Source organism: Littorina saxatilis, linkage group LG12, assembly GCF_037325665.1.
Source record: "Littorina saxatilis isolate snail1 linkage group LG12, US_GU_Lsax_2.0, whole genome shotgun sequence".
NCBI lineage: Eukaryota > Metazoa > Mollusca > Gastropoda > Littorinimorpha > Littorinidae > Littorina > Littorina saxatilis.
Genome location: NC_090256.1, coordinates 35,914,864 through 35,931,641, shown reverse-complemented (window position 1 = coordinate 35,931,641; position 16,778 = coordinate 35,914,864). Strand labels below are relative to the sequence as shown.

Below are 16,778 nucleotides of genomic sequence, written 5' to 3'. Positions count from 1 at the left end.
CACTTCCAACTATTGGATTAATGCAATTTGTCTGGGGGGGGGGGGGGGGGGGGGGGGGGGACGTTTTGAACACAGTTTAACACATGTGTGGAAATATTTTTGAGACACAGTTTTACCAATTGATAGAAATTACTTTGAATCGTGGATTTTGTCCCCATTTTGAAGTGTCTGTCTACATTGAATGTAGCACACTGGATGTGATACACTCTTGATTCTACCCAGGAACATATCAACCTTGTCATGAGTTTATTACTCACAAAATATATTCCATATATATACATGTCCATCTGAATACTTCTTCCTGTTTTGATTGCTTCTTTTTTGGTTGTGCCTTACTTGCCATTCCATCCAGCTAATAACCGGCACGGTTGGCCTAGTGGTAAGGCGTCCGCCCCGTGATCGGGAGGTCGTGGGTTCGAACCCCGGCCGGGTCATACCTAAGACTTTAAAATTGGCAATCTAGTGGCTGCTCAGCCTGGCGTCTGGCATTATGGGGTTAGTGCTGGGACTGGTTGGTCCGGTGTCAGAATAATGTGACTGGGTGAGACATGAAGCCTGTGCTACGACTTCTGTCTTGTGTGTGGCGCATGTTATATGTCAGAGCAGCACCGCCCTGATATGGCCCTTCGTGGTCAGCTGGGCGTTAAGCAAACAAACAAACAAAAAATCCAGCTAATATATGTGTGTGTCTTCGTAGAATTTAAAAGATAGTGTCTGAAATACAGTGGTACCTCCCATTACAGCCCCTCTCTTTTACGGTTCCCTCAATATTACAACCTACTTTTCTGTGACGGATTTTTTTTTCCTTCTATTTCTTAGTATTTCTCATCTCTATATTACGTCCCCCTCTCTGTTAGTGTTGCGACATACAACCGCAAACCCCTCTCTCTCTCTCTCTCTCTCTCTCTCTCTCTCTCTCTCGCTCTCTCTCTCTCTCTCTCTCTCTCTCTCTCTCTCTCTCTCTCTCTCTCTCTCTCTCTCTCTCTTTTGCTTGTTTCGCTGGTGTATCCAGGCTTAGGCAGCTTTCACAAGCCTTGCACTATTCAGACATTTCTAAAGATTCTAACATGTAAATGCTGTCATCAACAAAGAAGTTACATGTTTGTGGCAGTCACAGCTATGGACATTGCTGTGAATTGAAGATTCCATACTGCCTTCTGTTAGTCCAGTCATGGCCTAGTGCCTATCTTGTGTTTAACTTTAACTAACAGGTCATGCCGTCCTCTGAAGCTGGGAAAACATCTGAATGATATCTTATCATGGAAAAACATCTATCTCTCTATAAGACTTATATCTGGTTATTCTGGAAGTAGTATTTTAACTTTATTGTAAACAAATGTTTACACAACTAAGATTATTCAGAAAATATAGTCACGGGTATGTGATTCACCATTGATGGATTTTGAACAGTCTGTTATGTTTTTATTTTGTTCTGATTGATGTGTAAAATACATGTAGTCATTTACAAATATTTGATTCGACTACAAATATCAGCCGTTAGAGGAAGACAAAATGTATCTTTAATTTTAGCTGAACTTCAATGTTATTAGTACTTTTTTTTTTTAAGACCGCACATAGGCTGATTTCTATGTGTTTCAAGACTTGATATATATATACAGGTCTTGCTCAGCTGGGCTTGTGGTGGAAAAGTCAGTTGGGTGAAGGGGGTGGTTTTTGCTGTACGTAAAGCAGAACTCCTCCCTTTCCCCAAACTTGTCTGCCACCCATGGTCTTGAAACATTTTTGAACTTAAAAAAATTCAGGATGGAAAATTTAATGCTAAACGGGGAAAAGGACCTCAGAGGCCATCAGATCTCTAAGCTATTTTCCTTGAAGCAGAATGTAATGAACTGTCCAACGTTTCTTTTGAGATAATTATTTTGTAGTACTCAGTTCCATTTGAATAGGTTTAGAAGAGTTTGCAGTTAATCACCAAGTTAAGTTCATTTAAATTTAAGTATTTAAATATGCTATCAATGACCTTCGAGTTTTAAACATAATGTTTAAATCAAAAGGGGTCTTCTGTCTGTTTCATAAATCTTGCCATTCAGATGCTGTTCTTACTTATTCTTTGTACCTCTCACTGCACCATACTTTCTTTGATATATTTTCTATTTTTTAACTAAACATTATCAGAAAAGTGCCTTTTTGGAAAAAAGAAAACATTCCCAAAATCAGAGTTAAAGATGTTACACAGTTTCTTTCTAGTAATGTGATGCATGCATGTGGAATGCTGCAACAATATTATTTTTGTACCACAAGAAATCCCCCTGCGGGTTAGGGGGAAGAATTTAGCCGATGCTCCCCAGCATGTCGTAAGAGGCGACTAACGGATTCTGTTTCTCCTTTTACCCTTGTTATGTGTTTCTTGTATAGAATATAATCAATGTTTGTAAAGATTTTAGTCAAGCAGTATGTAAGAAATGTTAAGTCCTTTGTACTGGACACTTGCATTCTCCCAGCAAGGTAATATATTGTACTACGTTGCAGGCCCCTGGAGCAATTTTTTTTATTAGTGCTTTTGTGAACAAGAAACAATTAACAAGTGGCTCTATCCCATCTCCCCCCCTTTCCCCGTCGCGATATAACCTTCGTGGTTGAAAACGACGTTAAACACCAAATAAAGAAAGAAAGACCACAAGAAATGTATACTGTTTGATCCTATTTTTGACTCACATGCGAAGCAAAAGTGAGTCTATGTACTCACCCGAGTCGTCCGTCCGTCCGTCCGTCCGGACGTCCGGACGTCCGGAAAACTTTAACGTTGGATATTTCTTGGACACTATTCAGTCTATCAGTACCAAATTTGGCAAGATGGTGTATAATGACAAGGCCCCAAAAAACATACATAGCATCTTGACCTTGCTTCAAGGTCAAGGTCGCAGGGGCCATAAATGTTGCCTAAAAAACAGCTATTTTTCACATTTTTCCCATTTTCTCTGAAGTTTTTGAGATTCAATACCTCACCTACATATGATATATAGGGCAAAGTAAGCCCCATCTTTTGATACCAGTTTGGTTTACCTTGCTTCAAGGTCAAGGTCACAGGAGCTCTTCAAAGTTGGATTGTATACATATTTTGAAGTGACCTTGACCCTGAACTATGGAAGATAACTGTTTCAAACTTAAAAATTATGTGGGGCACATGTTATGCTTTCATCATGAGACACATTTGGTCACATATGATCAAGGTCAAGGTCACTTTGACCCTTATGAAATGTGACCAAAATAAGGTAGTGAACCACTAAAAGTGACCATATCTCATGGTAGAAAGAGCCAATAAGCACCAGTGTACTTCCTATGTCTTGAATTAACAGCTTTGTGTTGCATGACCTTGGATGACCTTGACCTTGGGTCAAGGTCACATGTATTTTGGTAGGAAAAATGTGTAAAGCAGTTCTTAGTGTATGATGTCATTGCTAGGTTTAGTTACCCTAAAGGTCGAGGTCAAGCATGTGAGTCGTATGGGCTTTGCCCTTCTTGTTTGTATTATTGACACCAAAACTTGGGATTTACACAGGGCTTTGCAAAAACAAAACAAAACAGAAGTGTTGGACCTTTACGTTCCATGGTTGTGAACAAAAATGTTATAAAACATTCCCCGAGGATACAGAATACTGCAGTGTAAGATGCCCTGTAACTTTTCTGGCCTTGCATTGTCTTACATCGATCACTATGTGTATGTACTCCTTTTTTTATCCCTCTCCATTGTCTTTCTCACTTTTCACCTCACCATTAGTGAAGCAATTTGACCTTTATAGGAGAATTGTTGAATGGTGATAAGTGGTTGCCCTCTGATTAGAAGCAAGAATTTGCTGTTCCATTGTTTGTTCTTGTGTAGATTCATTTCAGTGTTGTGTTTCAGTTAATATTAAAAAAAATGGACACTTTTTATGACAAACTTTGCAAATTCTTGATTCAATCAGGTTACTAAATCTCATCTGTTCCGATATTTTTTTTCTTTTGGGCTCTGTAGAGTTTTCGTTTTCTTGAATTATAAAGGTCTGATCATGTTACATATTTGCATCTTGTGTTCATTGTAAAATCATTGACCTACAGTGGGTACTAACAGAATGTACCATTCCTAGTTCTGCAGAAGATTCCTTCAGTACAAGAGAAATGTGTCCTTCTGGCCTGCTAGTAGATGCGACACATGCACACACAAATGAGCTGGCACTATGATAGTGTAAGACACTGTCGTATGTTATATCTTGGCAGTCTTTGGTGCTGTTTAGAAAAATAATGTGTTTTTCAGAACTGGTTAGTGTCAGTTTACTATCAGAGGAAAAAAACCTGCCAGTCTCCCTCTTTCTTCTCCCCCCTTTTCCTCCCAGCCAGTGTTTCCGTAAATGATGCCAGTTCTTGTTTGCTTTCGTGTCAATTGTCTTTGAAGTTTGCTAACAGAAGAAACTTGGTTTTGAGGATATGCCAAGATGATTCTTCCTTTCTTCTTCTTTAATCTGTTTGTTTGTTTTGTTCTGATTTTGGGGTAATGATTTCATTCAGTGTTTCTCACTATTAAGAAGGTAGTGGAGTGAAACATAAGAGTTGTGTTGGCAGACTGTAGCCTTCTGAACAACAATTTCTACTGGAACCATAACCAAGAGATGTACTTGTCTTTATTAACATTTTGTGTTTGACCAGAAGCATACCCATGCTCATAATGCAGCGTGTAACAACATACAAGTAATCGGCTTTCCCATAGTTGGTCCAGTGTAAAAGGCTTTGTATTATATTTGCACATGTTTGTAACATACATAAACAGGATGCATGAGTGTATATATGGAGATTTAAGATGAATTGAGCAGAGTAGAATGAGTGCATATCTAGCTGAATGTTAGAAATGTTTTGGAGTGACTGACGCAGTGTGTATGTTTCAGTTATAGTATGTACGCTCAATAGCTGTGCAGATTTGTCACGTGCATACAACAGGATCATATCAAGTTGTCGTGATTCAATAAAAGTGTAATACATGACTAATTGTGCTCTTTTTTTCCTTTTTTTTTGTTTTAGTTTTTTTGTTGCTCTGCGGAAATGTGCGTCTTCTTATGAATATGTCAGGAAAACTTCATGAAAGTTCACTTCCAGATTTTTTTTAATTTCATATCAGAAGCTTATGTAACAGTATCCAGTTTGCAAGACAGAAGCAAGTTCTAAAACCTGTGTGTATAAACGGCTGTTAATGTTGCACTAAAAATCACTGCATCAGGATTATTTTTCTCTTCTATTAATAAAATTACTGGCTTAACCTAACTTATATCATTCATATCATGTCTATATAGCATACACGTTGCTTTGTACATTTTGATGCAATAAGCTGCTCATTATTGTGTGTCTATTTACTCTCTGTTGCCTAGCAAACACATGGTGCTGTTAGACTGGTTGTGTTGTCTAAGCTGAACATTACTAAATGACTGTAGTAGCCCTGTGCGACTCGCGCTTAAGCTCTGTGTGACATGCTCTTTAGCTCTGTCTGCTGTAAGTCTGTTGGCTTATCTGTTTACTCTTTTAAGGGGATTAGGTGAAAAGTGATTTGCTTTGTAATGATTCATTTGACTATCTTGATATACATTTTCTGATTGAATAAGGTGTTGTAATGATCTGGCTTAAAATGGACTTTTATATGAATTATGTAAGAGAAAAAATAATCTTCTTCTTCTTCTTCGTACGACGGTTGTGTCAGACTCGGAATCTGGAGGATGCCATGAACATGGACGTTCTTTCCAGGTCCTCCAGTGCTCCCCACATTTTGGTCCTCAGATCTGTTGGGTCAGGCCATGTCTGGATCCGCAGTTGGTCGAGGAGGGGACATGCTTGGAGAACATGTTCTGGAGTCTGATCTCCCTCTCCACAGTCACATGTGGCAGACTCTGCTACACCTATCCTCCTTAGGTGTGCTTTGAGGCAGCAGTGTCCAGTGCGGAGGCGGAAGATGATAGCCTGCTCAGCACGGCTTAGGAGATGGAGGGGGTCTTGTTGTGGCTTGTAGCCAGAAGTTTTGTTGGTAAATTTCTCTTTCCATCTGTGTTTTATGAGGGTCTTTGCCTCTCGATATGACTGGCAGTGGTTTGGCTGTTCCATCTTGCTGCCATTCTTGGCGAGCTCGTCTGCCTTCTCGTTACCAGAGATTCCGCAGTGTGCTGGTATCCACTGAAGGACGACTGTGGACTTCCTGGCGAGGGTGCTGATCTGGTGCTTCAGCTCTTCCAAGCTCTGGTCTGTGTTGCTGGATTCGAGGGCTTGTAGTGCAGAGACTGAGTCGGTCAGGAAGACAGTGTTCTTTGGTGTTTCTTCCACTGAGTTGAGGAAGCTTGCTGCAAGGGAGAGCGCGTTGACCTCAGCTTTGAAATTGGAGCTGAGGGCTCCGCTTGGAGCTGACAGTGTTGTTGGGGGCTTCTTGGGCTGCAAGATGTATGCTCCGCTACCTCCATTCCTCGTTGCATCCTCTGCTGAGCCATCAGTGTAGGCAAGAGTCCACTTGCTGGCTGGATAGCGTTGGTGGATTTCGTCCAGCGCCAGGGCTCTCAGAGCGGCGTCACTTTGGTTCTGTTTGGAGGTGACGCCTGGAATGCTTGTTCTGATTTCCGCTCCTAGGCGTTGTGGAGTCCAATCTGTGCTGGTCAGAGGCTCACACTGGGTCGGGCTTGGAGTCAGAATGTCAGCATTGTTTCTCTGCTGCTCCTTTATCTGATGGTTCAGGCTTTGGCGCTTGAGGCGGTTTTTGGTAAGTGCTTGGAGCTTGTCATGGAGTGGGTGGCTCTCGAGACGTTTCATCTTTTCTCCTTGGATGAGGAGTTTTTCTTCTCTTCTGGCTTCCAGGGGCTGAACTGACGCAGTCTTTTCCATTTCTGTAATGGGTGTCGTCTTCATTGCACCAAGTATAGTTCTGAGACCAAGGTTCTGTACCTTGTCTAGTCTGGCTTTGTTGGTCTTGGCTGCTGTGTTCCATGAGCTTGAAGCATATTCAAGCACGGGTCTGACAGTTCCTGTATAGACTTTCTTCAGGATTTTGGAGTTTGCACCCCATGTTGTGCCTGACAACTTTCTCATGAGGGCGAGCCTTTTGATCCCTCTGGATTCCATGTCCTCTATGTGTGGCTTCCAGGACAGGCGCCGGTCAAGCTTCACACCCAGGAAAGTTGGAGTGTCTACTTGGGGCAGGACAGTGTCACCCAGCTTGAGCTGAACTTTCTCCTTGGAGGTCGACAAGCTGAAGACAGTGGAGACGGTTTTGACTCGGTTGATTTCAAGTCCCCAGTCGTCAGTCCACTTCTTGATACTGTCGACGCTCTGTTGGAGTCTGTAGGCTGCTGTGGTGGTATGCTCTGAAGCGTGCCAGACTGCTAAGTCATCTGCGTGCAGCGTGTTGGAAACCAGTCTGGGAATGGAGGTGGTGATGTCGTTGATATAGACAAGGAATAACGTAGGGGAGATAACTCCGCCCTGCGGCACGCCCTCTCTCATCTTGACGCTCACGCTTTCATGTCCATCAAGGAGAACCTTTGCCGATCTCTCGTGGAGGAACGACTTGATCCATCCGAACATCCGCCCTGTGATTCCAGCTTGGTGTATCTTCAGGAGCAAGCCCTCTCGCCACACTTTGTCAAAAGCAGCCGATAAATCGAAGAACACGCTCACCACTTTCTTCTTCTCCTGGAAGGCAGTCTCGATTTCCTGCGCTAGGAGAGCCAGCTGGTCTTCCGTGCTTCGATTCTTTCGGTAGCCTGTTTGTGTTGGGGTCAACATGCCGTTTGTCTCGAGGTGCCAGATCAGTCTTCTGTTGAGGATTCTCTCCATCAGCTTACCGAGGCAGCTGATCAAGCTGATGGGTCTGTAGCTCTTGGGGTCTTTCTTGTTCTTTCCCTTCTTGTGGATAGGGACTATGTGGGCTTTCTTCCACATGGCTGGTACTGTTGTTGATTTCCAGGACTCGTTGAAGAGCAGCAAAAGGGTTTTCTTGGCGATGGTTCCCATGTGTTTAAGCATGTCATTGCTGATTCCATCAGGGCCTGGGGCCTTCTTGCATTTCAGCGCCTTGATGGCGGCTTCCAGCTCGTCCAGACGGATGGGATCGTACATGCAGCTGCTGTTGGCGCCCTTCTCTGAGGGTTGTCGGATGGCTTCTCGGACTGCTTTTGTTCTGTCTCTTGGCAACTTGACTGTACTGGTTTCCTGGTACATGTTGGCAAGAGTGTTGGCTGCTTTTTTCCCTGTTTGAAGCTCTCCATCGAGTTCTAGGACTGTTTGTTTTCTTTCCTGGACATCATCGTTGAGAGTGTGTGCGAGCTGCCACAGTTTTGTTGTGTCCTTTTCCATGTTGAGAGACTGGGTTTTCTCGTGCCAACTGTTGCGAAGCTGCTGGAGCTTCTCTCTGGTGAATTCTGCTCTGGCTCTGTTGTGGGCTGTGACGTTTTCATCAGTAGGGTTGAGTTCCATGGCTTCTCTGGCGGAGCTGAGCATGTCATGGAGTTGTTGTAGGTGGGAGTTCCATCCTGGTTTGTAATTCTTTCTGGAGCCTCTCGGAATTGAGTTTTTCGCTGCCTTCAAGACAGCTTGACAGAAGAGTTCAGCATGTTGGTTCAGGTTCTGGTCTTTGAAGTCCAGTTTCCTGCAGTTTTTGTCCAGTAGTTGTTGGAACATCCCCCATTTGGCCTTCTTGTAGTTCCATCTTGGTGTTTGCTTTTGGGTGGTGGTGTTTCTCTCTTCGTTCATGTTGAGAATGACAGGCTTGTGGTCACTTCCCCCCAACTGCGAACTCACTTCCCGTGTGGTGATCTGGGCAACATCGTCCGTGGCGATGGCAAGATCAGGGCTACTAGTGGTTCGCCAAGCTCTGGAGTAGTAAGTGCACGGGTCATCTGGTTGGTTGAGAAGAGTCAGTTGGTTGGTGAGCATCCAGTCTTCTACCTCCTCACCCTTACTGTCGATCTGTCGATAGCCCCAACTCGGGGAGTGACTGTTGAAGTCGCCCGTGATGAGACAACGATCGGGGAGAATCGGTATGTTGTGAGGATCAAGCTGCTTGGCTGGTGGGGAATAGACGTTGAAGATGGCAAGGGGCTTCTTCCCGGCAAGGAGACAGACTCCTAGGCACTCTGTGGCACCATCCTGGGATCGATAAATCTCCGCTGCGGCCATCGAGTTTTTGACGAGAATGATAACACCACCTTTGTGTCCTGATGCTCTGTCATGTCGAAAAGTTTCATACCCTCGAATGGAGAAACGGTGACTGCTGTTCAGATGTGTTTCCTGCATGCAGCAAACATCAATATTTTGTTGCTTCAGAAAATTCTGAAGGTCAATTTTCTTGTTCCTCACCCCCTCAGCATTCCAGTGCATGACTTTGATCTGGTAGCCGGTAGCTCTACTCCGCCCATCCCCGGCCACGTCAGATGGGTGGGAGTCGCCAGTCGCATTGGGTGGGCCCCTTTGAGGCTGAGGGCCCGGCACCGTCTTCACCTGGCTGCGATCCATGAAGACGACACCATCACGTTGATTCGTTGATGACACAACCATTTGTCGAGGATAGCGTAGGCACCCGGTCTGCTCCCCGCCTAAAAAAGGCCAGTGCCGTTCCGTCTTCGAGGGACTGCGTGGGTTTCATTTCGGAGTTTTCCTTCTCCTAGACGAGTTTCCTTCCATGGATGATGAGCCTCCTCTACCCTCGTTTTGAATTCAGAGTGGTCTTCTCTTAGGATAGCTGCCTGCCAGGGTTGACGAGCCTATCCTGCCCGGCTATTTGACCCATAGCTGGAGGTTGGTTCGTGGGCACCTGGGCGTTTCCACACACCGGTGGGCCCGCATGCCGCACGTCTAGGGGCCAACCTCCTCCGAGTCCTTGTAGTCTAGCCTGGGGCCTTGCGGTACCCAGTTTACGCCTGTCGCCGCGATGGAGGCACTACATAGGGCTTGTTGTGGAGAGGTTATTGTACTGGCAGGAGAGACTGACGCATTCTGCTCTCTTTTCGCATTGTCCTAAAAAGGACAGACGGTGCTAGCCAGCGGTGAGGGCTGAAAGCGAGAAGTGACAAGCACAAGACACTTCGCCAACACACTAGACACGTCACACAACCGTTTGGCAGGCAGAAAAAATAATAAAATAGAAGATAAAAACATCACATTGATTTATTCGTGAATGTCTGTTATAGAACTGGAACATAATGGACATAGAAAATGAAATTTCACAGTTTTATTTTTTGGTTACTTAATTACCCATCATAACAATTTCAATTTTTCATGTACAAACTTAAATCAGAGTCATGTGGATACTTGCAGTTACACCAGAAGTATTTCTTCTCAATTGAGACTTGTGGAGAAAAAAAAATCATTTGCATACATATGTTTTGAGTGTTTTACTGTAGGATCTGTGTTGAATCACTGATAGCAAAGTTACTGATCTCTGTGCGATGCATTCACAAGTTGAGAGGCAGTGGTAGAGTCCAAGAGTGGGTGTGTTTATTCATTGGGTGACACTTGCAGTGCAGATCTGTAGGTTCAGCCTTGTATTCCTTGTTATCTTCATACAGAACAGCGTATTTGTATGGAGCATTACAGCTTACAGTGTCACGTATTGAAAACTTGTGTTGAATTTGTCCAAAGACGTTTTAAGTCAAAAGAAGAGTAATGGATGATACTTAATCGTTTGGTTTGGTTCTTGCAGTGTACATAGATATATAGATGTATTTGTACATATATGTGCTACCAAATGTTCTGTAGAGTTCTATTTGTATTTTATGTGTACTTTGCTCTGGTCAGATGTATGTAAACCATTTTAAAAACTTCCGGTATCATTTATGTCGTGTCGACCTTGGGTGAGCTTGAAATAAGGGGGGATTACTAATGGATAAGAGTACTAGTGATATTAGTTTCTTTCAAATTCAAATACCTTGAATACTACAGTTTTTATCTGTAAGTATTTGGTTTTCAGAATAGCATGTAGCGAGTATTTTTATATTTATCTTTTGCTTAGCTTTTTATACTTTGTTTTCTGGTTTTGTTTTATGTTTCATTGTTTTGTAATAGTTCTAGCCTTTTGACCAAAAAAGAGTAGGCACTGTATTTGGATCATGGATATACTTTATATTTTTTGTTTTCTAGTTTGTTTTATGGTGGGTTTTTTATGGGTCTATCTTTTTGACCAACAGAAAGTAGGTACTGTACTTGGATCATGGCCTTACATTAATATACCCCCAATCATCCATGCCAAGTACGCTAAGTAGCTAGTCGTGTCATCACCCAGCGTGTAGTGTTAATGCAAGGATACACTTTACAAAAAAGTGAAGGACCGGTGAAGAAAATGTATCAGTTTCCTTAGTTAAGACATGTTGCTACAGCGTATTATTTCGTCAGTATGTCAGCTTCTAAATCTAAACTGACGAGCACACTGCATGGAAAGGACACTGTTCTGTCACTAGCATCACAAGTTGTTGCCATGGCATTTTTTGCGCCAATTTTAAAGGACTTTGAAAACCACCCCCTTTTCCAAAAAAAGCCGAATCTTAAAGCTGTCTGCCCCCAAAAAATTCGATACCAACACTAACAGTCCTTTTGTTAATTCTAAAAAAGGCAAGTTTCAATTAATTGATGGGACACTTGATTTTTTACCTAATTTTTAAATGTTGAATACATTTTCTTGACTGGTACTTAACTTTTTTTGAAGAGTTTATGTTAGTTACCTGATTCTGGGAGGAGAGAAGTTTGCCTGACGGTGGGAGGAGAGAAAGGGTCGCATGTGTGCCACGTGCTGTCAGTGTGGTTTATTTGCAGACACGTTGTGGAGGACGTACAAAGCTAAATATACCATTCTTATCAACGTACACCGTTTCTCCTGACTTCCTTGTGAATGTATGTTGAAATGGTTGTGTGTGCGTGCGCATGCGTGTATGTGTGCGCGCACGTGTGTGTTTGCGTGTGTGTGTGGGTGTGCGCGCGCGTGCATGCGTGAGTGTGTGGGTGTGTGAGCGAGCGTGCGGGTGTATGAGCGTGTGTATGCGTGTGTGGGTGTGTGAGCGAGCGTGCGGGGGGTGTGTGTGTGCGCGCGCGTGCATGCGTGAGTGTGTGCGAGCCTGCGGGTGAGTGTGTGTGTGTGCGCATGCGTGTGTGTGTGTGTGAGAGAGAGAAAGAGGCACAATCCTTCCCGTAGAAACAGTTCAGCTCCCGCGCTATCTCAGATCTGTCCAGACTTTCACAGCACGGGCACCCCAGCATGTCGTAAGAGGCGACTAACGGATTCTGTTTCTCCGTTTACCCTTGTTAAGTGTTTCTTGTATAGAATATAGTCAATTTTTGTAAAGATTTTAGTCAAGCAGTATGTAAGAAATGTTAAGTCCTTTGTACTGGAAACTTGCATTCTCCCAGTAAGGTAATATATTGTACTACGTTGCAAGCCCCTGGAGCAAATTTTTGATTAGTGCTTTTGTGAACAAGAAACAATTGACAAGTGGCTCTATCCCATCTCCCCCCTTTCCCCGTCGCGATATAACCTTGAATGGTTGAAAACGACGTTAAACACCAAATAAAGAAAGAATAGCACGGGCATTTTTTGTTGAATTGTTTGTTTAGATGGACACTCGTGTCAGTAACAAAACTAATTAAGCAAAGATTTCCCATGCTGTTGATTTTGGAGTGGGTCAAAGCGGAAAAGTGATCTCATTCCATATAAAAGTTTGGCCAGACCTAAGAAGGTGAAATTCTTTTAATTTGATTTTTATTCCCGACAGAAGAAGCAAGGAAGAGTACTTATAATCCCAGGAAACTGGTGGCTCTCAAAAAAAATGCCAGGCAGAGTTTTCACACCTCACACGCATAAACACACACACACGTACGCGTAAATATGAAACTTTACTGTGTAAGGGCAAGAACACACACACGCACGCACACACACACACGCACGCACGCACGCACGCACACACACACACACATACACACACATACAAGCAAATCCAGACACTTTCTGTTTCGTTCGACACTTTAATCAAAATGCTGGCTTGAACTTGGAGCCTCTTCTGAACCACAGCTTATTAAACAGCAGGCAGTCACTTGTTGCGCTAACTGGACATCAAACCATGTGTGTGTTTGCGTGCATGCTTGTTTTTGTGTGTTACATTTGTGTTTGTTTGTCTGTTCGTACGTGCGTTTACACGAATCGGAAGACGTATGCCATAGCTTTACAAAGTCAGGGAAGAAGTAATCATTTGAAACGAGAAAGACCTACGTTTTTGTTATGTGTAAACGCATAAGGGGATCATTTCATTTACACGAGATGCATCTTTAATTCTGACATGGTATACCTAAACATTACATTTTGTACATATTATTGGTGTTCACTATATATATTACCATGAATTTCTGGTATCTAACGATTTTTATGCCAAAGTTCGGAGAAAGAGAAAAATCGGCAGTTAGTCCCACCAGTTTTGATTGTATCTCGCAGGGTATTTTTCATATGAACATTTAACTGTTGCTACTGTAATGTACCCTAGCTTGACTGGTTGATGGGATAAAGTGATCGTGGGTTTGTGAGATGTATTCTTTCAATTTACATCATACCTTTTTTATTAAGCATCTACGGGACGATGGTTCATTAAACGATGCTACACGTACGGCCTTTTCAGAGCTATTTCTGTACTCTGCGGGCTCCTGCTCGCGTTAACTTACAATCAAATTTGTTAGCACTATAAAGTGTAGGCTATTCCACATACCGTATTTATTAATTTTAGTTTGCTTTGTGGTTTAATGTTTACGTTACTAAGGTTGCTGAACAATATGTTATATGATCAACAGAAAACGTATCCTACACTAGCATCTTAAACTAAACTGCAACAAAACTTGTGTGAAACTAAAGAAAAAGAAATAAGCATCGTAAGTTTCAACTAAAACAGGGCAAAACATACTAAAAAAAACCAACAACAACAAAACATATTCTTGATTCCAAAATGATTTCAAGAACGTTTTCTGCTAGTAGTTCTGAAGATTCCAGTAATTTCGTTGATAATAAGTTAATTTATGGATTGCACATCGTCATACATATATTTTCAACAAAAAGTGTATACACAAATAAATATACTGTACTGGAAATAAACACAAATTGAAAGACCAACAGAAACAAATGGACAGCTGAAGTTCACAATCTGAAAAAAAAATGAACACAGTGCAACAGACAAACAGCCAATGAAACAAAAAGTTTACAACGAACAAATATACAGCATTTACACAATGTTCACAGCATGTACATGTACAAGGTTAATATGTCACTTGAGTCCAATTCATTGTCAAAGGTTACCTTTTTAACATATGCATTCATTGTGGATAATCGTTCAATTGGTTACGATTTGCTGTTGAAAGTGTGTGATTTCATTGGTCAAAAATGTTGTCTCCGAAAAAGACATTAATCAGATTAGCTTTCTCTTTTATGAGTTTCAGTTAGGTTCCTGTTGACTATATATTGTGCTAGCCCAATAAATCCACACACAAAAATATTAAGAAAAAACACACCGGTCAAGTTGATTTACTTTGTAAACGGAGTGAAGATATTTTTTGGCGTACTTACTAACAGATACTCATGGACATTCAGTTCCCTGTCTATAAAATGCTCAAATATACGTTTTGCTGGGAAAAAAAGTGTGTATTAAACGATACGATCATAACAACAAAGGTAGGTGTACTCTTCGCTTTTTGTTTTTTATCATTTCCAAAATGTTGTTGATGTGTTTTTGATTGTTTAGAAATGTACAAAACCAATATATACAAAAGACCAATCATTCACTTGAGACAGTAACTTGAAACAGCACATCAAAAACTGAATCATATTGACTTTTGAGCACAAAAATCAATCAATAAATAAATAAATAGACGGTTCGCGTTGGACAATTCATAACAACAACAACATTTGAACTCAAAGGCAAAACAATTCAACACAACTCAACACAACTTGCAAACAAAGCACAAAATAAATAAACGGTTTACCCAGAACACTAGTGTTCTTGCACGATGAAAATAAATAATATCTTGAAGTAATTTCACTTGGACATCGCGATCAGAACGCAGCGTCCTTGTTTTATCACTGAAACTGGAGTTTCTTTGGCCAAAGAGATCACTGAAGGAAAACGATGTACGCGTGCGCAGATGAGAGGGGAGCTTCCGGTTCTGTTTCCAATGGAGGGGAGTCCAGCAGACGTTGGTGTGCCAGCGTCCGTTTAGTGCTTCCTGTGCTTCCTGTGCCTGTGCATGTGGCGCTGAAAAAATGCAGAAGAAAAATTAATCCCCAGTCCTCAAAAACAATTCCAGTTTTAACGGCAAAAGCATGATAATCCTAGCCACCCAACCGTGGTTTAATGAAAGTTTCAGTATTAAGTTTAGTTTTCCAAATTCAAGGAAGTTGTTGCCAGGGACTAAACTCTTCAGACCGAGGGAGTAGTGGAAGTGTGTTGTAACAGATAATAATAATAATAATGATAATAATAATAATAATAATAATAATAATAATAATAATAATTGTCAGTAAGTACTGGTGTCACATGACTGATGTGAACCAGTTGATTGGCTAATGGCGATGCGCTAAATCTGTTAGCGCACTCTTGGAGTGCGCTAACTTTTTCACAGAGCGTATTCTTACACCCATTGCCAAAGCGAGACTGTACTCTCATCCTCAGAATTAATTAATGACATGTAGCTTATATTCTCCACAATACCAATGATTATGACCATAAATTTCCTGCTTTTTAATTAAAAGCAGAAGTGGGTTTTTTTCTGACAGATTGCATGCGCCTGTGCCGCCTACAGTTGCCACTAATCTAAAAATAGAACCTGCTGTGTCTAATTTTTCAGTTTCGACTTGCGAAGATTCCTCTCATAATTATGCCATGTTAGTGGCATGTAGCTTATTATCCACATTACCAAATGATGAGTTAGTATACAAATCCCAGCAGCTAACAGAAAACACAAGTGTTATTTCGATAACGTAGACTAGCAGCTAGATCAGCACCGGCCGGCGTAGCACTAGCAGACTACACTGATATACGACTGCATCTGTTCAGTAAATGAATGGTTTCCGAATTATTATTTCAAGGCAAGAAGAATCGGAATCGAAAACGTGTAGGGTTTAGAACATTCTTACCATATATAAGACCAGCCTGCCTCGTGCTTGCAGACTCAGTGCAACGAGACGAGCAATTTTTGTTTTTGAAATGAGACTCACTGCAGTGCGTAGCACTAGCAGACGACATAAATCCCGTTCAGCAAATTAACATGTTGGGCAAATGTGAACGATAAAACGATGGGTATATAATACGTGTAGGGTTCAGAGCATTCTTACCGTTCATATTTAGTACCAGACTCCCCGATGAGTCAAGATACCACACGAGAATCTTTTATTTTGAAAATGTGCTTTCCGTCGACCTTGGCAAGGGGAAAAACTCTGCACAGTCAAGTCTGTCGAAGCTCGATGAAGGTTTCGAATCGCAAATAATTAAGAGCATAGTCCTTTCTCCGAGTTAAAATGAGGTCTCTATGAAAGATCATCACTTTTTAGCTTAACGCTACACTGGAATTTACCAACATAAATTAAAACAAGAGTTTGCGTGTGACGAACGCACGACACACTTCAGACAGCCCACATAAAAGTAGATCCTACTGTATACGACCTGACCACACAGTTACGCCTATCCAAATGCGCGTAGCAAAGTGTGCGTTTTGAATCTTCTTTTTTCTCTGGCGGTACTGACAATATCGTTATTGAAACAATCCCAGTGCACTAAGGGATTTATAGAGCAAATCTCGAA

At 41.9% G+C, this 16,778-nt stretch overlaps 1 protein-coding gene across 12 annotated transcripts in view; it reads right to left on the bottom strand.

Annotated features, from left to right (window-relative positions):
* Window positions 1–12,949: 12,949 nt before the first annotated feature.
* The window catches only part of LOC138981833 (uncharacterized), a 110,250-nt gene continuing 106,421 nt past the window's right edge, over window positions 12,950–16,778 (bottom strand). For all 12 annotated transcript variants that reach the window (XM_070354920.1, XM_070354921.1, XM_070354923.1 and 9 more), the window contains one exon: window positions 12,950–15,233. Coding sequence is in view for 1 of the 12 variants with exons in the window: in XM_070354922.1 (XP_070211023.1) it covers window positions 15,195–15,233 (39 nt within the window). In the remaining 11 variants the exon portion in view is untranslated. The remainder of the gene's footprint in view (window positions 15,234–16,778) is intronic.